Raw genomic sequence first — 22,033 nt, forward strand, 5'->3', positions numbered from 1 at the left:
TGTCTGTCTGTCACAAATGTGCACACACAAGCATACACACACACTCTCACACACTCACACACACACAAACACACACACACACACACACACACACACACACACACACACACACACACACACACCTGTCTGCCAGAGTCAGATCCGTAGCTGTGAATAATAGAACAGTGGGCTGAGGTCAGACTGCTCAAGTGCAGTGGAAACAGGGGAGAGGCTTTCACTTAAGCATGCCAGCCATTTTTAATAAGTCAGAGAACCAAGTCATGTCTCCCAAACTAGGCCAAAGCACACAGCGCTTTGTTATCACCAGGGACTGCCACTTGTAACAATATTGGTTGGGTGACAAAAGCCTGAAAGTTACAGCAGCTAATAACCGGAAGGTTGCCAGTCGTTCGGATAGACAAACTCAGTCGGCTGGGAAAAAAGTGGGGGGAAATGATGAGCCACTGTCTCCTGTTGTAATTACTATTGATGATAGTGACCCTTTAATAAAGCAGACAAGTCAGGGAAGCTTGATCAGAAGGGAGGTGACAGTATAATGCAATATAACATACAATACCTCACCACTACAAAATATGTGCTCAAATTAACATAAATCATAACAGAAAATGTGACCTTATAAGCCTTATAGAAATAGTATGTGTTGTATCTAATTTCATTGTACAGGTTTTTATTTCTTCCTGCATGTCTGCACTGCTCTATTATATTAATGATATTAATGATTGCAACCTTTTCCCATCCGAAGATACAGATCATTAGTGTAACAAGATGGCCACAAATTGTCAAATTGTCCAGATATTGATCTGTACCACCATGGCATCCTGATAGGTAATGTGTGTTACTTCTCATTTGTTTGATCATATTTGAAATACTATTTATCAGGGGCGATTCTAGGATCTGACCTTTGGGGGTGCTCAGCCCCTAATGAAAAGTTGATAGCAGTTAAGCTAGGGGGGTTTGGGGGCATGCTCCCATAAGATTTTTTTTTTTTTTAAACCCTTAAATCATGACTTCTTGTGAGTTTTGGGAAAAGAAATAGACATATTGAGATATGCAATTATGACAAACTATCAACAGATTCAAGGCATCTGCTGTGAAAAAAAGATGGAAACTACAAAGCATGATTATTGCAGCACACATACCCAGGGGTGTTGGACTGGGGGGGGAAGGGGACTGAGTGCCCAGGGCCCTCATGTGAGGAGGGCCCAAAAATATGCTAGAATTCATAGCTTTGGCTGCAGGGAGGGGCCCATAGAAAATGCCTTTCACAGGGCCCAGAATTTGGAGCTACACCCCTGCACATACCTTGAATGGTAAAATAAGCCTTAACATATTTTTAGAAAAGATTATTCAGGTTTTTTTCTGCTATTGATTTCCAACTTTTTCATCTAATCTAATAATGCCTCTGAACCAGATGGAGAAAACACAACATTTCTTTTTCTTAAGAGCCTAGTTCTCCATTAAATGCATATGTAAATATAATGTGAATGGAATATTTTAAGTATTTTTGCCCGTATATGTCCACTTTCTCACCTGGTTCTTCCAGGTCCCTCTCTTTGTCCACTCTCTCTCCATCCTTCTCTCTCTCTCCCCATCCTCCTCTCTCCCTCTATCTCCTTCCCTCCGTCCTATCACTGACAATCACATTTTGTAATCAACTAGAAAATAATCTTCAAATAAAAGAGAAAATAAAACACAGTAGTCTTACCATATACATGTCTTATAGGCTACCTAGCCATTTTCTCACCTTGTTCATCTTGCTCTCTCTGCCCTTCTCCCTCTCTATTCTCCTCGCTCCTTTGTGCTGTCAACCAGAAGGCAAATGTAATCAACTAATCAACAGCGAATGCATTGTGTAGGCTACCAAAGTAGAGCTGATGAAGGTCCTGCTACTCCCGAAAACATGTCTTTTCGCTTTTTTCTTTTATTTGAGCCGCTTGGGTAACTTTTTTTCATTTTGGCGTTTAGACCATTGACATAACAGAAAGGTTTAGACCGTTTAGACTCGTCTTTCTCCGTCTCTGTGTACTTCCCATTTCTCCAGTGACCGTTTGTTTATCTTTGGCGGCGCACTGTGGGACGGACTAGTCCATTTCATTGTGAAAGTAGGGGGTGCTGACCTCTCTCAGCAAGCAGGGCGCCTGCAGCTGCTGGGGGCGCTGATCTGCCAATTCCCCACACAGTGAAATGATAGAAAACAGAAAAACGCTTCGCAGCACAGAGGATTATTTATATATTTTTTTAAGTTAAGTGGCTGCCCGGTTCGCCCGTGCCAAAAACCGCCACTACTTTGAGCACTAAACGATCTCACATTATCACAATAAGGACTTTATTTTCAGGGGTGCTGAGATGATATTTAGGGGTGCTTCAGCACCCCTAAAAATAGCCTAGCGCCGCCTATGCTATTTATCACATTATTATTTCTGTCAAGCAGGTTGTGAAGCAAAACCAGCTGTCTTTGTGGCAAAAAAGACGTTTGCTGCCGTTAAGTGGTGATACTGCGTCATTACACCCAAAAACACAATCAAATTGGTCGCCTCCACCTGGTCTTCTGTAGTCCATTCTCTAATTCACGGTGCTTGCATACAGAAACAGGGCCAGATTAACCCTGGTGCAAAAATAAGATGTGGGTCCCTATTAACCTCTGTTTCTTCCACTGTCTTTGCATGCATATTACTCATTAATTAGCAAGTAGAATGGAGGCAAATTCATTAAGAAATATGCACCCTGTAACTCTGTAGAAAAAGGGTTTATGTAATAATGCAGATGTCATCTTAAAGTCCCAAACACTTAATTTGTTGATGATTTTGTGTTGAAAACAAATTTGCAGTTAATCAAGTTAACACAAACAACCTACAGTCCTCCCCAGGGTAGTTGCCCACTTTGCCTGGTTGTAAGCATAAAGGTAGCCTTAGTCTCGCATTGCAAGACCTATCGCCACAATGCTGTGGTCTGGGTTGTTTGCATTTCTTTAAACACACCGTTAAATAAACACATCACAATTGCCTTGGGTGGTGTTAAGCTCCGATGCAAAAATGGTGGCTCTGCAAAATGGTTTCGGGAAGGAACTTGTTTTGGTGGAACATAATATAATAAATAAAGTTAAAGGGGCAATATGTAATACTGACAGCTAGTATTTAAAATAGTTACTGCAGTACAAATTCAAAATACTGGAGAGAGTCGTCTGTCCTCTCCACCCGACAGACAGACACACTTCCTAGGCTTAGAATTACGGTGAGAATTGCTAAAAACACAACAACCTTGCTGTCCTCTCCACTCGACGGACAGACACACTTCCTCGGCTTAGAACTACAGTTAGAACTGCTAAAAGTAACACTACCTTGCCATCCTCTCCACCCGACTGAACGCACTTTATTGGCTTAGAATTACAGCAACAATCGCTTAACACACTGCAAACTCACGGTTGTATCTTCCAGATTTACAGCCCCGCTCTATTGGCTTAAAATAACTCACCGTTGTCGGCTACGGCCACCGAACAGGCTACACGTTGTAAACAGCCGTGGCCCGCTTGCCTGGTCCTCCGGTAACATTAGCAGTTAGCAGGGTTAGCATGGTGGCGTCAGCCAGGACCAGTCGGGATCACTTTACTGGCTGTCTCAATTGTTTTTGCGTGTAACCAACTTGAGTACTCTAGCTATATAATTCAGTGGGAGTACACAAATGTTGAAATTACATAAAATGTTAGCAGAATTGATCTATACCCATCTAAAAATCTACATATGAATTTTTCTATATGTACATGGAAATTGACATGTCTAATTAATTGACTTTGATGAGGTAAGAACACTCGGGCGACGCTCGGGCGATGCTCAGGTGACAATATTTCCCTCTAAACAGTTTCTTTTTTACTGTACTGGAAATTAAGGAGCTTTTATTGCATAATTCTGAGTTGTTGAAGCATGTCATTTTATTGTGAAGGACGGAAGTACGATCTGGTAGTTTTGACAGCTTTGATGGGACTTAATACCCCCGATAAACCAGCCAAGGCCAGTGTTTACAGCGAGGAGATAGGGGTGTCCGGTTATGGCCAAGGTAGCGCACAGCTAACTCACCGGTGATAGCGTACTTTAGCCGGCTCTTGTAAAGTAAAAGCTAAAGTAATAAATAGTTAAAACGATATACTGTTTGAAAGGTAAGAAGTTAAACTTTAGTTTTTCACCATTAAATTAACTAAAACCATTAATAGATCATTTATATTCTTATTTCAACAGATATTTTGATAGAACGTTAGACAAAATGACTATAGTATTTCAACTTAGCATGTATATCTGATGACGCATTGGGGTCATTTTGGGATTTATTACAGTAAATATATTAAATATTGGATCTTTAACAATACAGTAACATGAGCTATTTAAATTAGCTAAATACATGGTTAAATGTAATTTGCTCTTACCAGCATAAGCAATCCCCACCAATCTGTCCCAAAAAGAGATACAACAAAAATATTTATGAATTTAATGATAAATTGCTGCCGGTAGCAGTAGTAGCAGAGAGCAGAAGCCAACAGGCAAGTGTTATTTAAATAAACTCCTGGTGTACTTACAAACTTTCCAATCCATCGTTTTATGAGTGCATAACCTATTTGTACTAGTGTAGAATTTTGGTATCATTTTGGGCATTATTAGTGGGGTCATTTACGAGATACACAGATGGATCCATTAGCTCCTGCACTAAGCTATTCAGCTGATAACACTAACTCTCCCAATGTTCGACCCAGCTGAAAAAAGCGTCTGGAGGGTTGTTTGGCTCGAGGTCAAGGTGCAAAGGACCCTGGGGTGAAATTACTCTGAACCATCACTTTACGTTTGTTATTGTTTCCTGAAGCGAACAGAATTTAAGCAACACACAGAAAGCAGAAGGTGAGGGACATTGGGCATGTGAGCCACGCACAGGATGTCAGGCAAATCCTGGAAATGTAATTCCGTTGATCCAGACTAAGATAGCCTGAAAAACAGGGCTGGAAAATGTATTTAGTACATTAATTAAATTTCTTTTAATCATCATCATCATTACAGTACTTACAGCTGGCTGGACAACATGGTGCATGTGACACAAAACAACTCATTATGCATGGAGTGATAGTGTGCATGTTGTTGCATGTATAATTACAATGTTACATTTATACAAACATGAATACTCAAATAATACACGCTACGATAACCTGCTTATTGCTTTCATTCCCTTGGACTCCTGTGCATGCACCTTACAACGAATGACAAGTTGCATCTAGAATACTGCTGTTTGCAGTACTCATTGCAGGTTGCAAACCATACTGTAGTGCAAAAGTTTGTAGCTCGAGCTTGTTTCTACAAAAGAAGTATACAGTGTGAATGTTTTATTGACCTTTATCAATAAGTAACAGTCAGACCGGACAAACTGGAAAACAAGAATGTGCTGTTGGAGAGTATTTGTGAGTTTGTGTGTGCATCAAGGTGTGCTGAAGTACATCTGCAGAGCAGGGGTGAAGATCAGGACTGTTCCAAGTATTGCCACTGTAAGAAAAGCCCACAGGAAAATCCTGTCCAACACCTGAGCAACGAACTTCCAGTCTTGAACAACCTGAATGAGACAGAGAGAGAGAAAGAGAGACCGAGACCGAGACAAAAAAGAAAGGTGCACAGCTGTGAATCTGTGTCAGCCTCAAGCACTTTTCACAGGGAAATCATCCCTCATTCAGGACCCAATAACTACTTTGTGTCATTTTTATAGCAATTATAGAGCAAATGAGACCAATTTAACAAACAATAAGCTGTAACAGTATAAAAAAATATGCAAGCAAACACTTTTATCCCATGTCTGCTCACACACCTCCCGTATGAAGTGCTCCTTTTTGATGTGACGGCTGATGTAGCGAACTGAACTGGTTGCTTTCTCCAGCATGGCCAGCCAGGCTTGGTTCTCATCCTCTTTCCCTGCAAGGGGGCCTCTCTGCTGGCCAGGAGCCCCCCTCCTCCCCAGACCTTTACGGGCCTTCAGCTCCGGGCTGCGCATCTCCATATCTGGAAAGTGGTATCTGAGGATAATGGACACTAACTGTTTCATTCATTTTTACATATTTATCTTCTAATATGTACTGGCAGATAACAATTGAATAGTTGATATTTTGGGAAATACACTTACTTTTTCTTTTCTTGCTGGGAGTTAGATGGGAAGATGTCTGTATGTCTGTACACTTAATATGAAGCTACCACCACGAGAGTTAGCTTAGCCTGGCTTAAAGACTGGAAACAGAGGGAAACTGCTAGCCTGGCTCTGTCCAAAGTAGGGATGGGCATGATTAATCGACGATTGATAATTGATTATTAAGAATTTCGTCAATGACGTTAATTTGTCATTGATTAAAATAATACTGGTTGCGTTGCGTAGTGTGAGTCTTGAAGCAATTAAATTAATTTCACAGTGTGGCAGCAATTAAACATTTTACCACTCGGGGGCAATATTTGACTCCATACTCAGTTACCTGGCTGCGAGTTTCCGTTTTGATTTCAAAAGTAATCATGAAGAGGACACAGCGAAGTGTGGCGTGGAACCATTTTTTTTTTTTTTTTTTTTTTTTAAATGACTTAGTTCACTGCAAACACTGAGATGCCGTGTATAAGTACAACACAGCCACGACTCAAATGATGTAGCCTACCACTAAACAAAGTGCATCCGAGCCTGTTAATGTTGGTCGCGGCCGCGTCTCAACCTAGCATAAACTGGGTGTTAGCATGGAGGAGCTGCGATGCACAACAAGCAGAGAAAATTACCCAAGGGACCTGCAAGTTCATTGACATGGATATTGGAACCAGCATATCACATTTCGTCACAACGTACCATCACCAGACTGGTAGAAACTCACTACGAAGAACGGAATAAGGTTCCCCGGGCTGGCCAAGTTAGCGCGGAGGTACCTGTGCATCCCGGCAACGCGGCTGTCTTCAGCGGCTGGACTGACAGTAACCAGGTAGCGGTCGCGTCTCACCCCAAATCATGTCAACATGCTTATCTTTCTCAACACACATCAGTAGGCTGGTGCAGAAGTTGTATCTGAGTTAGCCTACTGGTTATTTTTAATTAGGCTTTGTCCCGTGCCTTGGATAGTTTTGAGTTACATTCTGTTTAAGAATGCCGGCTCGCAGCTGCAGCTCCAGTTTAACTGCCACAAGTTGTTCTTCTTGTAATTAAGATCTCATCGAGGAAAAACACGCTGTATTTTTGTATTTTCATTGCATTTTTAATTTATAAAAAGTTAAATAAATAATGAATTTTAATATAAAAATATTCATGATTAATCGATAGTCGATCGTTAATTCTCCCGACGATTGACAAAGAAAATGTAATTGAATGCCCATCCCTAGTCCAAAGGTAACAAAATCTGCCTACCAGCTTGTCTGATTAACACGTTATATCTTGTTTGTTTAATCCATACGAAAAACCAAAGTGTAAAAACGACAATTGTCCGTTTCACGAGGGTTATGTGTCAGACTATTTCTTGGCCAGGACCAGTTACTTCCAATGATCTCAGCTAATTGCCTGACAACTTCTTAGCTAGTTAAAAGCTAATTTTTATGCTAAACTACGCTAATCTTCTCCTCTAACTCTTGGAAAAAAAAGCGAACAAGCATTTTTCAACTCAATTCAATTTCCAACCATTCCTTAAACTAAAGTTAATCCTATATTACCTGTCAGTGTGCCCTCTCATACACAGCAGTCTGGGCAGTCTCTGAAGGAAGAGGCTCTTTACCCAGGGGGCCATGGGGTGGTAAGAAGCAGAGGAACGGTGGTGGACGTTGATGACAAAGACGGTGACGATGATGGAGAAAGTGACAAAGATCATGATGAAGAGGAGGTATTCTCCGATCAGTGGGATCACCTGGAGATAGAGAAATGTAGTGGTTACTGAATCAGTTAAACATTTGACTCTAATGTTTGACATATGTTTTTTCCCAACATTTAGTGTACTGCTAAGCTTAAAAATTAGAACGTTTGTGACCCAGGAACCTTTTTGAAAACAATTGAGCCAAAACCAAGCACTGCCCACCAGCCATAGTATCACCGGAGTAGTTTTGCAGGTATTTGGAAAGAATTTTGACCTGAAGATGGTGCTAGATAAAAGGTTAAGGCATTGCTAAAATTTTACTGCAATCCATCGAATGGTTGTCAAAATGTTTCACTCACCAAACAAAAATGTCAACTTTATGGTGACACTACCAGAGAAAGAATTTAGGAGATCACCAAGTGATTATGATTCATCATTTGGGACCATGAATGCCTGTACAAACGTTTGCCCCAGTAAATCTAGTAGATGTCCAGCTATTTCACTGAATGAGTGAAAACTGTGGTGGTGCTAGATGAAATGTCAGAGGATCACCAAAGTCATTAGAATTAACCCACAATGCATGATGGTAGTTGAAGCTTTATTAATGTATGTGTGGTACGTTTTAATTTGCATTGTGGGATGATTTGATATAAAATAATCCTCAAAAAAGAATATGGAATAGTGTAGTATACAGTATAGTGAAAAGTAAGTGATTTTGGATGCAGTCATTGTCTTTTTGAGCTCTGTAGTCTTTGTATTGAACTGAGATGTAAAGATCTAAAGTCAATAGCTTCTTAATTGAGTTGACATGCAGTTTAAGCTGCAGTTAATTGAGAGGTCTGTAGTTGTGATCTGGGCATGCTGCAATTAAGATTCCAATTAAGATAACTGAACACAGGAAAAAATAGTATATATTTCAATATTATAGCCCAGTACCAACTTTTTAAATGGAAATTGCCCTCTACCATCTTAGGAAACCCACCTTCGAGGATGAAGGGATGATTTCTTCTATGACCAAGAGGAACACAGTGAGCGACACCAGCACTGACGTGGAAAGTGACAGTTTCTCTCCTTCGTCTGACGGCAAATAAAACACCAACACAGTCAGAAAGGAGAGGCCGAGGCATGGGATGATGAGGAAGAGGGTGTAGAACAAGGGCAATCTCTTGAGGATGAAGGAGTAGGTGACAAATGGGTACCAGTACACTCCATCTATCCTGCTTCCCCTTACTCCTGTGGCATTAAGGATCTCCCACTCGCCGTTATCGAAGAAGTCTTTACGGTCCACGTAGTGATCCACCAGGACCAGGTCCACCATGTTTCCATCATAAGTCCAGGAGCCAAACTTCATGGAGCAGTTCTGTCGGTCGAAGGGGAAGAAGGTGACATCCATGGTGCAGGAGGACTTGTAGCTGGCGGGGGGAGTCCATGTTATGGTACCATCCCAGCGCACAATGGCTTTGGTCATCAGGGAACCCTCGAAGCGACCGTCCGCACTGGGAGAAGATGAGAAAGAAAGGGGAATAATAAGTCATTAAGACCAGGCAACGTAAGATGATCAATAAGGAAAGGAAAATGGATGGATGTGCCTCAGAATGTGTTACTGACGTGTGCAGAGTGCTGCCTAACTCACTTTTCATACAGGACGATGTCAGGTAGCCATATAGTCTCTGAAGGCACTCTGATGGAGGTAATACCTCCATAGTCATCTGGGTTCCACTTCAGCTTCACGTCAATCCACTCCTTTAAATAAATCAATAATAATGTATTTTAAGAAACATAATAAGACACTAGACTAAGCTTAGTGTCACTTTGCCAGGCCTTCCTCCACAGCGCTGCGGAGGAGGGTCTGGCTAGTCCACACAGATGGGAGAAAAACACACTCTGGTTTATTGGCAATCATAAATTCCAACATAAAGAAAGCAGAAGGTAACGGATATCTGGGCAAAAAGAGCGTGATCCTGCGGAATTTCCGGCAGCCCCGGAGCAATCTTCTAACTGCATCTTTTCCATTTCAGCACCATGGACAGAAACAGAGTGCTAACTGCACAAAGCAAATGGAAAATGTCTCTTCTTATTGCACTTTTTGAAATATGTGAATATAAAACATATTTACATTACATTTGTGAGAACTTGAATAGTCCATTAAAATCATAGACCATTATATGTGACATGTTTTATAGGCTACAATAGCACATTAAGCTAATAAACTGATTATAAACATTCTATATCCTAAACATTCCAGCCATGGAGAACCCAAATTGTTGCACACTTTAACAATCCCTAGATGTTAAAATAGCACCCCACAATTTAATAATCCAGCATTTTTAAATCATTTTTACCTGCCAGAGCCAGACATTTGTAGTCATCAGTTGGTTCTTTTCATCCTGCAGGAAGACAGGAAAGAAATTAGTTCACCATTTATACATATTAGTGGTGCTTACTGTGAACAATAAAAGAGGCTAATGACGTGTTGATGAGCAAACCAGAAACTGGAGACAAAAAGTTGAGTGGGATGAAAGACTTAAAGTAGTGAAGTACTTAAACCTAGTTAAAAAGGAAGATTTTTTCCCAGAATGTGTTAATTGCTTCTCTTGCTTGCCACTAAGAAAGCACACTGGAACAGCTGAGGGGTTAAGTGCCTTGCTTCAGGGTACATCTACAGTACTGAGCGAGAGAAGCACAAGTTACTCTCCAATATCACTGGCAATACTAATATATGTTCCGCTTCCTCATTTGCTCAATACGAAGTATCGACATATACAATACGAGGACAAAAGAGAGAGGGTGATGGAGAGGAGTAAGAGGAGGACAAAGACAGTAATGAATTTCTGGTATTCAGAAAGGTTTTTGTGTGTAAATTGTCGAGTTTCTTTGCAGGAAATGCTTCACAGGAACATAAAGAGTTAAACTAGAGAAGAGAGAAAATCTATGGGATAGATTTGTCTGCTCTCGAGAGGCACTGAGGCACACCTGATTGCATGACCATCCTCTCTGAAAACAAACATTGATCTGAGGTGGGGGTTTTATCACTGTCATTTAGCTAAAATACCACAAGATGGCACTCTTCTAAATGTTATTTCTATGTGGCAGAAAAACGAACATCAAAGCCTGATGTAGTCAAATGTGTCCCTCTGTGGAGTTGTGGGAGCAGCTTTGTGTGTGTGTGTGTGTGTGTGTGTGTGTGTGTCTGTCTGTGTGTGTGTGTGTAAATAATAAATGCGATCTAGTTCCTCTCAGCCTGATGGCCTGATTACTTCCTCTGCATGAAAGACCTCTTTGGACCTCTCTTGTAACCTTTCTTCTTCTCTCTTCTTTATACTCTTTCTATCTGTGCCCTTTTAAATCCCACCGCTCCTTGCCCTCCTCCTCGATTATCCTCACAATTCTAGCGTCAGTGTTGCTTCTATACTATACCTCCTTTAATAGCCAACCATTTCCATCTCTTATACTCCAAACCTGCCTTTCTTTGTCTTTGTATTGGCTTTTCTTTGCCCTGGTTATATTTTATCATTGCTTCTTAACATTAAATAGTAACCTCCTGTCCCTTCCTAAACAGATGATGAGCCATCTCTGAACAATCTCTACAAAATGTTTAGACTTATTTCTATTTCCTTCCTTGCCTCTTGCCTCTTTCTTCTTTCAAAATAATCATCTGTCCTCTTTGTAGGCTATATTCTTATTTGATCAGTGATGGCGACTTTCACTTCCTTCTTTCATTTTCTTTCGTTCCTCTTCTGTTCCAAAACATAACCCTCTGACGTCAAAAGACTGTTACCAGTTTTATTAACCATGTTAAAAAAGCAATTTTAATGTCTGCAGAGAGCTTCCTTAACTTAACAGCATTAGAAGCATTAGAGCCTCTATGTCTGGTTCCACTTTACTCAAGGGCGCTCAGGATGTGATCACTGCAGAGACAGTTTAAAATACCCTCATCTATCTAATATTAATATAATACATAATGTATGGCATGGACAGAGCCAGAGCTGCCATGTAGGACACTGAGGTCATGTCCTCACGATTTGATTTTATTAGTGGGCTTTATCTATTGGCTTTTCAAAGGTCAGCCTTCTTCCCTTCTGCCTCTTTCAATATAACTAAAATGCAAAGTAATCTCACAAGCTCCATACGAATCAAATGCAGATGCTTAAATCAAAATCTGTTAAACGTTTTACATAAATAAGAACAACTTATTTATTTTGCTGAGAATTATGACAAAAATGGCCTAATCACTTTCATTCACATACACTATGATATCCATTTTATATACAGTAAACCTATTCCCTTTCCCATCTAACACAATTACAGGAACCACAACAGCACAAACTGGCCTTAAAGATCACCATAGAGTTGAAAACAAAGAACAAAGAACCAGGATGAATATCACAAGGTAGTATTCATGCAGGTTAACAATACATTAGGATCGAGCATGAGCCTTGCTTTGCATGTGCTGCTAGACTCAGCCCAGAAGGCCCATTTTAAAACTTAAAATAACTTGACAGTTCTCTATGCTAAATGCCTCCCGTGTGTTTGTTGTTTCCTCACCACATCAACCAGTTGTGAGATCTTGAGTCCAAAGCATACAGTGATAGTGTCGTTGGAGTGCTGGACGGGCCGCACCCACTTCTGGTAACCCCTGAAAAGGTTCCTCAACAAGGAGTCCTCCATCTCGGCCAGCGACACAAAGTCTTCCTGAGCTGGAAGGAGCCAGAGAAGAAAGTAGTGATGAGGACAAAATTGACAAGAAGCAAGCTTGGGAGAAAAATTTGTTATAGTGTTTGTGAGAAAATAGCTATGGATATGATTATAAGTAGTGCTGAAATTCGAGAATAGTCTAAAGCTGAGGCTACAGCTCTGCTAACGTGCTGCTTTTGCTACGCGGGCTGTGTAGACATTGTGTTACACTCAATACTGTGCACATCTTGTGCACATAGTGACGTAGGACTGATATCGCTGCTGCTTGTGACTTTAGATGTCATTGTCACCCTTTTCCAACTCTTACTTATGTTTAAGAACATACAAAGACACAGTCATGCATTAACAAAGTGAACCACCTCCCCAAAGTCTCAAAAGCAAGTGGAGGGAAAAATTAAGTCAGGGCCTTAGAGTCACACACACACACACACACACACACACACACACACACACACAGTCAGTCAGTCAACCCTGGACAGCCGGTCATGGCCGAGCGAATGCATCTAAGCTCCCAAGGCTGACAAAATGATCACGCTGACATGATCACCTCAGACAGAACAACTGCCAGGGGAGACAAGTTGAGCTCAGAGCACTTTGTGCAGCCAGGCACAAGACATAATAGTCAGTTATAGAGTGACGTTCACGCTGAGCAGGAGGCGATGCGATGAAGGAACAGTGCGTTCACTGCATCAGCCATCCGTTCAAGTGCAGACAGCTGGGAGATGTGAGGAAGACAATTCCAGAAAACACACTGTAACTCAGTTTAGTTCGACTTAGTTAAAAATACACCGCCAGACTGTTCCAAGACTCGTCAGTGGCTTAAAGTTTGCATACTTGATTTAACTGACAGCCAGCTTGTTCATCAAGAGCTACGTATACTGTTTATGTCCTGTCAAATTGTCCTTGAGCAAGACACTGAACCTCCTGTTACTCATTGTAACTCACTCTGAAAGATGCAGATGACAGTGGCATTTGCTGGATGCTCCGAGCATTGTGTGGTATTTGAGCTGCACAACAGAGCCTCCCTCAGTAACTCTAACAACTCTGAGCATTTGACTACATAAGAGGAAGATATTTGGCATTGCCAATGGTGGTGTTGCAACAGAGGCAGAGGCTGATAGACAGTATACAGAAGTTTGAATCAACAGCCTCTCAAACAAGGGGAATGGAGCAGAGGAATGGAGAGAGCTGATAAGGGAAGGAGTGATACAGAGTGACCCAGAGCAATTCCCTTCAGTGTCTGAGAGAGACAGAACAAGAGGGCAGGGTAGAGGTTGGTACAGAAGGGAAAGTGAACTGGGGCAAGGGGAATGAGAACAGACAACAAAACAGATAGCAAGGAGAAACAAATTCCCATTCCAGCTTGTTTCTTAACACAAGGTTCTGAACCACGCAAACGAATCCCTCTCAACCGACATGCAACACTTTATATTCTGCTACTATAATTCACACTGGAGAGATAAGATTTTGTTTTGGGGTTGATTTAAACTGAATTTCCGCTGTACAAAGACATTAAGAATAGTAAAAGAAAGTATGCAATAGCTGTACCATTATCTTTCTGTGTGTATGTGTTATGTTGTCACTTGAAAGGGGCTATGTCAAGGTTGAAACTCTGGTTTAAGGTTGCAGTTATTTTTTTATTTATTCTAAGAAAAGCACAAAAGTTTGTATTTTAACCTGATACCCATATGTTTTCTAGCAATACTATGAAACAGTGTTCATTTTGGTACCTGGTTTTAAATTAAGTGTATTAGTTTAGTCAAATTTTAGTCTTAGTTTTAGTCTCATTTTTGTCATGCATTTTAAATTTTATAAGCATTTTGAGGCTACAGCTATCGCCATCTTTATTTTTGCAAGGGTAGTGAAAGGCACTGTTCTCTGCAGTAATACAACAGAATCAGTATATCCCATTATCATCTCCATCTCTGGCTGTATGAACAGGTTCCTGCTCACCAGCTTGCATCACTGCAGTTTTTTTAGTTTTTCTCAGCTATTTTGTTGCTGCTACTTGTCCAGTTCTCAGTGAGTGTAGATAAATTTAGTCCATAAATCTGTGTAGTCCAAGAACCGGTAACACCAGATAACATTACTGACTGAGACATAGGGCCCTATCTTGCACTCAGTGCAATTGCCTTTGTACTGACGCATGTATCATTCCTATTTTGCACCCGACGCACAGCGGATTTTTCCCTCCACAGACGCACGTCGGTAAATTAGGGAATGTATTTGCGCTGCTGGGGGCGGTTCAGCGAAAAGAGGAGGCGTGTTCAGGCGCAAACGTTCCCTGGTGCTATTTTGCAGTTTCAGAAAACAAATCCGCCACTGACCAGGAAAAACCTGGTCTAAAGTCAGTGGCGCAGTTATTCAAATGCTATTTTAGTGGCGCATGCTTGACCATAATGTAGCGTGTGCACAACGCTTATACACTTTGCTTCTCTCATCTACACGGACGCAGCAGTTCCCATTTTTGCAAACCATACATAATTACAAGGAAAAATATTACTGAAAATGGCTTCAGGTGTTTGGATAGGTCAGGAGGCACTTTACAGTACAGTCCTCAAAAAGTCGCAGCATTCTTTGTGGCTTGTTGTGTTTTACACAACATTTCCATGAATCATGGATGTGCTGATGACATAAATGAGGAAATATTAGAGGACTTAAGGAGAATCTGGTCTGGGAGTGGCAATGCGCGATGCGCTCCTGGTGGAGCGGGTGGTAGGAGATGGAGTGGGGGGAGGAGGAAGGGACACCACAGGAGCAGGAGGCCCACGCTCCATGGCTGCAGCAATCCTCTCCAGACTTGAGGAGATTCGCCCAAGAGGCTGCAGCAACATCGCCACCCGGTCAAGACGGTATTTATTACTTTGCCGCATCTCGGACAGCTCCCACTAGCGTGCGCCAGGCAAATCCGCCGTCCTAATAGCAATCCGTCATGAAACAAGCGCGCCTGATCTTAAAGGGAATGTGAGATGACGCTCTGATTGGTTTATTGCACGTTACGCCCAAACCACACCTAGCTACTTCAGACCAACCCATTTTAGATTTGCGTCGGGCGCAAGAGACATTTATCCCGCCGGTATCATAGCAACAGCGGCCGAGATCCGCCCACAAAGCTACTTGCGTTTCACGTTTGATACTTGCGTTTCAGATCTTTAAAATAGGGCCCATAATGTTATTGAATGCTAGGCTGTCTGACGGCTTCAGCAGCATCAGGCCAACACAGAACATGCAGGTGAATGGTGATTTGTAGAATCACAGCGTGTTTACAAAAAAACAGTATAACATGAGACACAGCCATCTTCTAACCGTAAACAAACCGGGAACTATAATATAATACTAATATATTTCCCGGTTTGTTTACAGATAGAAGATGAGAAAGGTTTGTATTGGCTTGTCTAACTCTTGGGGTTATGGTGAGTAAGCTAAATTCCCAATAAGTCGGCGTGTTCCTTTAACAATAAGCTAAATCAAATTCTGAACAAATTATATTTTGTTGAGGGCAAAGGACACTTTTTTACTAATCAGGAGTGACAGTGTTTGATTCTGCAGATGCATGCAAGTTGTTGAAAAAGACTGCATTAGAAGAGTAGTTCATTTGTCCATTTTTCTGTCTTTCACATACAAATTTAATTTCAAATTTTTTTGTCATTGAAACGTTACTTTTTCATTAGTTTTCATCTGTTTTTCGTAACAGAAAAAAGACCATTACTAATGAAAAGGTTTCATCATAGTTAATATTATAGTTGATGATATTACTGTATTTTTGGATCCAACAAAACCATGGCACATGTTTGGTTGAGTATTGGATTTGTTTCAATGAGTTAGTTAATTATATTTCTTGGTTTTTTTTCTGTTGTTTTCTGTTGTGGGCTGTCTTTAAATTAATTTATTTTTACTAGTTTAAGGATTAGGCTTATTGTAACCAAATCCCATTACAGTTTTTTCCGATTGCTAAACAACAGTTGGCACAACTGGAGTCACATGTGCAAAACTCAAACTACAGTCTGCACTACCAACAGTCACCTGAGCTAAACAGTTCACATCACCAGCAAAACAGGCTCAGTGCAGCCAAACACTATGCACAAGCCTCACTGAGATAACACACACTGTCACTCAGAACACACTGAGGGTAAAAACAGTAGCGTCAAACACCAATACAGAAATTAAAAACTTTTTCATCTTTACAGTTTGAACAATTTGAGTGACTTGACACTACTCAATAGTTTATTTAAGGAAAAAATATAGATTGTATAGCATACCAATTTTTACATAATGTAAAAAAGAAGGAATGAAAATCAGCAGTCTTCTTCAATAAAGTATTTTGTCTCTAGTAATTTATGGAAATTACTGGGGAAAAAACTAAAGGTACATACATACCAAAGAATAGTGTGACTAATCCTGCCTCTCTCCAGCATCATGTGGCAAGTGTTCTTCATCACATTGGATGTCTGCATCATCTCTAAATACAAATGAATGTGGTGTTTCTATTGCTTTCACCGCCATTACTTTCTGGAAAAACAGTAAGAACACAGTTTTACTATTGTAAAGATATAGTGTTTTTCACTTTTTTTTTATAGCTGTGTACATAACCTCAGCCTTCTTACCTGGACATGTTGGTATCTTTGCTCTTTTACCTGTTTCTCTCAAACAGTACAGTGTATAATTGTTTCATTCTTATTTGGTGTTTGTATACAAAAAAAGGCTTTCTGATCTTTCTCTATATAAATACCGTATATGTTCACTAACTAGTCTAAAATAAAACACCTACTTAGGCTTTCAGCTAAAATTCCAATCAGCAGTGTTTCATAGGCACCAGACTGAAATCTATTCTATTTCTAATGTGTGGTTAACAGTTTTGACAGCAGTGTGTTAGCATTTGAACAAAGTGCTGTAAATCTACAGTGTTGTGCACGTTGTGGTTAAAGTCATGGGATAAGTGTGTAGAGTTTTGAAAACTGTGTTCAAGCAATGAAAAACGAACTAGAGTTTGGTCCACATGAACTGCTGCTGTGCAGACTGGAGATAAAGAGAGAAAAAAACTGTAAAATACCAGAAGCAGTAATGTTTTAGTCCATCTCGGAGTACTTGACTCTGACCTTATCTGTCTGTGGCCAAACCAAGTCCATCTGTTCCAATTGGTCACAAATATATTTTTTAATCATATTTCAGAGGGTGCCAGTGCCACCCTGTGCCCCTCTTCTAGCCCCCCCCCCCGTGTTCAGACTCAGACAGATTACCTCTCATTGCATCAGATCCCCTGTAAAGCACTCCGTTTGTAAAGGCTTGAAAAGGGCCATCAGTACACTCAGTCAGCTGAATCCTATCTACCATCTCTACAGGAAGCAACTTTTTTCTCAAGATCCCCATCAACAAAAACACAGGAGCCAAACTAGTCAAACCCCACAGGAATGGATTCATCTACAAGAGCCCACTCTCTCCCTCAGATGGGAAACTGTGTGTGTGCGTGCGTGCGTGCGTGCGTGCGTGCGTGCGTGCGTGCATGTTCGGTTGATTTAGCCTAGGTGAAGGGGATAGTATTGATTAGAACGTATGTCGCCGTCTGATGGCTGGGGGGATGGGGATTACATAGTTCAGCATATGCATACACTGTGTGTGTGTGTGTGTGTGTGTGTGTGTGTGTGTGTGTGCATGCGTGTGTGCGTGTGTAAGAGAGAGAGAGTTTCCAGTTTGCTGATGATTGATACAGACACAGGGGTGACACAGCATTCAGGCAAACACCCCATGGAGGACACAGTTGTACGATCCCCTTCTCCCTTCCACCATGGAACCACAGCAGGATGTACCACTGAGAGGGTTAGAAGGATGAGAAGAAAAACCTGGGGGAACCCGTTTTATTCTTCACACACTAGTGCAAATGACAGGCAGTTAAACTTTGTGTTTTTGCCTTTTATGATTAGATAAGATCAACTTATTTATCCTCCATCCATCTCCATCCATCTTCGTCTGCTTATCCGGTGTCGGGTCGCGGGGGGAGCAGCTCCAGCAGGGGACCCCAAACTTCCCTTTCCCGAGCAACATTAACCAGCTCCGACTGGGGGATCCCGAGGCGTTCCCAGGCCAGGTTGGAGATATAATCCCTCCACCTAGTCCTGGGTCTTCCCCGAGGCCTCCTCCCAGCTGGACGTGCCTGGAACACCTCCCTAGGGAGGCGCCCAGGGGGCATCCTTACCAGATGCCCGAACCACCTCAACTGGCTCCTTTCGGACGCAAAGGAGAGCAGCTCTACTCCGAGCTCCTCACGGATGAGTGAGCTTCTCACCCTATCTCTAAGGGAGACGCCAGCCACCCTCCTGAGGAAACCCATTTCAGCCGCTTGTACCCTGGATCTCGTTCTTTCGGTCATGACCCAGCCTTCATGACCATAGGTGAGGGTAGGAACGAAAACTGACCGGTAGATCGAGAGCTTTGCCTTCTGGCTAAGCTCTCTTTTCGTCACAACGGTGCGATAGATTGAATGCAATACCGCACCCGCTGCGCCGATTCTCCGACCAATCTCCCGCTCCATTGTCCCCTCACTCGCGAACACAACCCCAAGGTACTTGAACTCCTTCACTTGGGGTAAGGACTCATTCCCTACCTGGAGAAGGCATTCCATCGGTTTCCTGCTGAGAATTATTTATCCTACACTCTGGAAATGAAATTACTACAGCAGGTCAAGAGTAAAAAAAGTAGAGGAAATGTGATTGAGCGATAAAAATGCAACATGACACAAAACGGTATGAGGTGTCTTGCTGCCGGTTAAATCATTGGCCACCGCAGGGTAATGTCAGGTTGCGTTTCTCCAAATGTTCAAATCTTTCTCAAATTTTTGCCACAGGACACTTTGGGTTTTTTCGGCTCCACCCTGCGGCCCCCATCGCAAAAGCCTTAACACACTACCCCTATTCAAAATGAATGGGAAGACATTTTTTCCAGACTATCTAGACTGCCTGAGTGTGTGTGAACGCAGCCTTACACTGTTTCTCAATGCAGTCATCACTGATTTCTAATGGACTTTTGGAGAATGAGACATTTTTGAAGACAAGAATCATAAAGAAAGAGAGAGGGATCCAATCTTTACAATCTAAGCTGCAGCCCTGCTCTTTTTTTACCCACAATGCAACAAGACAGGTATATCTCGAGGGTAACCAAGACTTTTCATAACGGTTTACCTCATCAGTGAAAAGGCCTTTGAGGCATGTACTGTACTGTATGTGAGCACACACGTGTTGATTCACACATAGTCATTGGACGTCAAAGACACTGAGCATGACATGACCCGAGGTGACTGCATGTGTGCAATATTATTGTACACACACCTGCCACACCTGCCGTTTTCATTGGAACTATGGCAAGGTACAAGGTACAGTATATCTGGATTATCCAAAGTAACTGTGACATTTCTTTTCTGGAAAGACATGTTGTGGTTGTTCTTTTAAAGGCAATGTTTTAAAAGCTGTGAATGCTACAATTAAAAGTTCCATTCATGCTTATTTAGTTGGCGGCATATACAGTACGTCGAAGGCGAATATCAAAACAAAAGCCAATATATCTGCGCTAGAGTGGAAGTGAGTTTTTTTTGTAATTCTGGTGAACTGAACCTTTAAAATCCAAGCATGACAATGCATGCCAACCTGCTGACACAATTCCTTTAGTGTCACTTTAAAATGTGATTCCACATTAACTTGCTACATATATATATATATAACTCGCTGAAGATGGATTAATAATTTTCATCAATTTGTCATCACTTCTTCCTCCAGCTCTCTCTCTCTCACACAAGCACACCCACCCACACACACACACACACACACACACACACACACACAAACATGCAGCATGAATATACAGCAAGAGAGACGTACAGCATGTGCTGCCAGGAGCCCCTCCATCTCAAGATTAGAGTAAATGCTTTACAGTAAGCTGAGAGCAACACACACACACACACACACACACACACACACACACACACACAGTAGGAAAAAGAGAGCACACAGCAGTTGGAAGTGTCTGCTTTTCTGAAGCTCAACACCCATTGACATTCATGATTTCATAACAAAGCCATACCTGATTTACGTTTATAATATTTAAGGGAATAATTTCCCCATTAATTTCATTGTTTTAATTGTGCCATATTGTTCTCCTGCACCGTGATTTACAGCCATGCTCAGCCATCCATCCCCAGGGGGCGCTGCGCTCCCATGTTTCAATAAATCATGAACGTGCTCCTCTCACCTGACCCCAACATTCTCTGCTCTCTACTGATTTCCACACGACTAAAACTGCAATCACATCAGAATTATAGCCTACAATATGTCCAATTTTTTTTATTTTTTTCAAACTCTTTCACCACTTAAGAAGCATTGGGCAGGACGCAGCACATTGGCAAATTAGCCTACCCTGTTGATGAAGCCTGCTGGGATGCTGTGTTTTGATCGCGCAACACAACCCCAAATCCTCACCAGGGTTAAAATGCTTGTGCGTCCTAAGTCAAAACCCTTTGTTTGGATAAATAAGATGCTAGTAGCGCAGCTTCAACTGACAAACGTGGTTCCCGATTCTTACCTTGCATAGTAGCCTTCCCGAGAACCAGGGAGAACCACAACACCGCAACCGCAAACTTCATGCTCCCCCTTATCATCAACAACAGCGATCGGATGTATCCACAGCGAAGATCAAACCATTTTACAGTTCACACGGTCCTGCTGGGCGCATCACTCAAACAGCCGAGTAGGACCTCCGGAGTATCACCGCTGTGGTGTCTACTTTAAATAATGAAGGACACACGGTTGTCGGTGGCGTTGTTTAACACGCACCGCCTTCACAATGTGGGGCAGCAGCAGCTTGTGTGATTTTCCCCCAACTTCCTACTGTTCTGTCGCCTGTCCTCTTTCCCCGCAGCCTCTTTCCGTGTGTGTTTGTGTGCGTCCCGGTGCAGAGATGGATGCTGAAGCGGAGCAGGGCTGAGGGCGGGACGGAGGAGGGCTGGCCCGTCAGAGGATGAAGGCAGGACGCGGACTGGGGAGGACAGATCTGGTACCCATCCTAAGCGAAATTTAGTTAGATAGATAGATAGATAGATAGATAGATAGATAGATAGATAGATAGATAGATAGATAGATAGATAGATAGATAGATGGTAACCACAGTTTTGATGTAAAATAATAGTAGGCCTACATAATGTACAAGGCCTCATATTATACAATATTGCACAATTGTACAGTGCAGGTGGATGCTGGTCAAATGAAAGGCAATGCAAAATAATCAAAAGTGAAAAAAGGCTTTTCCACACATTGACCTAAGACTACATTTCAGATCTGTTGCACTTCTGATTTAGCATCATTAAAGGTTTAGGCACACCAGAAGTGATGATTGTTGCCCCTAATCACACCCACACAACAGTGATGTCACTGTACATTTCTTCATCACTGCAGAAAAATAAGTTTGGGGCATACCAGATTTGCTTTAAGATAGACAAAAATGTGAAGCTATCCCTTGTCCCAGAACAACAAAAAG

General features: G+C 41.8%; 1 protein-coding gene across 1 annotated transcript; it reads right to left on the reverse strand.

Moving 5' to 3' along the window:
* Positions 1 to 4,990: 4,990 nt before the first annotated feature.
* On the reverse strand, positions 4,991 to 21,474 carry chrnb3a (cholinergic receptor nicotinic beta 3 subunit a). The gene is made up of 8 exons (XM_028603876.1): positions 21,083 to 21,474; positions 12,368 to 12,519; positions 10,165 to 10,209; positions 9,456 to 9,565; positions 8,805 to 9,318; positions 7,686 to 7,876; positions 5,830 to 6,034; positions 4,991 to 5,580 (listed from the first exon to the last, which is right to left on the reverse strand). The coding sequence occupies exons 1-8, from the start codon at positions 21,156 to 21,158 to the stop codon at positions 5,449 to 5,451; spliced, it is 1,425 nt and encodes a 474-aa protein (XP_028459677.1). The 5' UTR covers positions 21,159 to 21,474; the 3' UTR covers positions 4,991 to 5,448.
* Positions 21,475 to 22,033: the final 559 nt, after the last annotated feature.

The sequence above is a fragment of the Perca flavescens genome, chromosome 2 (assembly GCF_004354835.1).
Source record: "Perca flavescens isolate YP-PL-M2 chromosome 2, PFLA_1.0, whole genome shotgun sequence".
Lineage (NCBI taxonomy): Eukaryota > Metazoa > Chordata > Actinopteri > Perciformes > Percidae > Perca > Perca flavescens.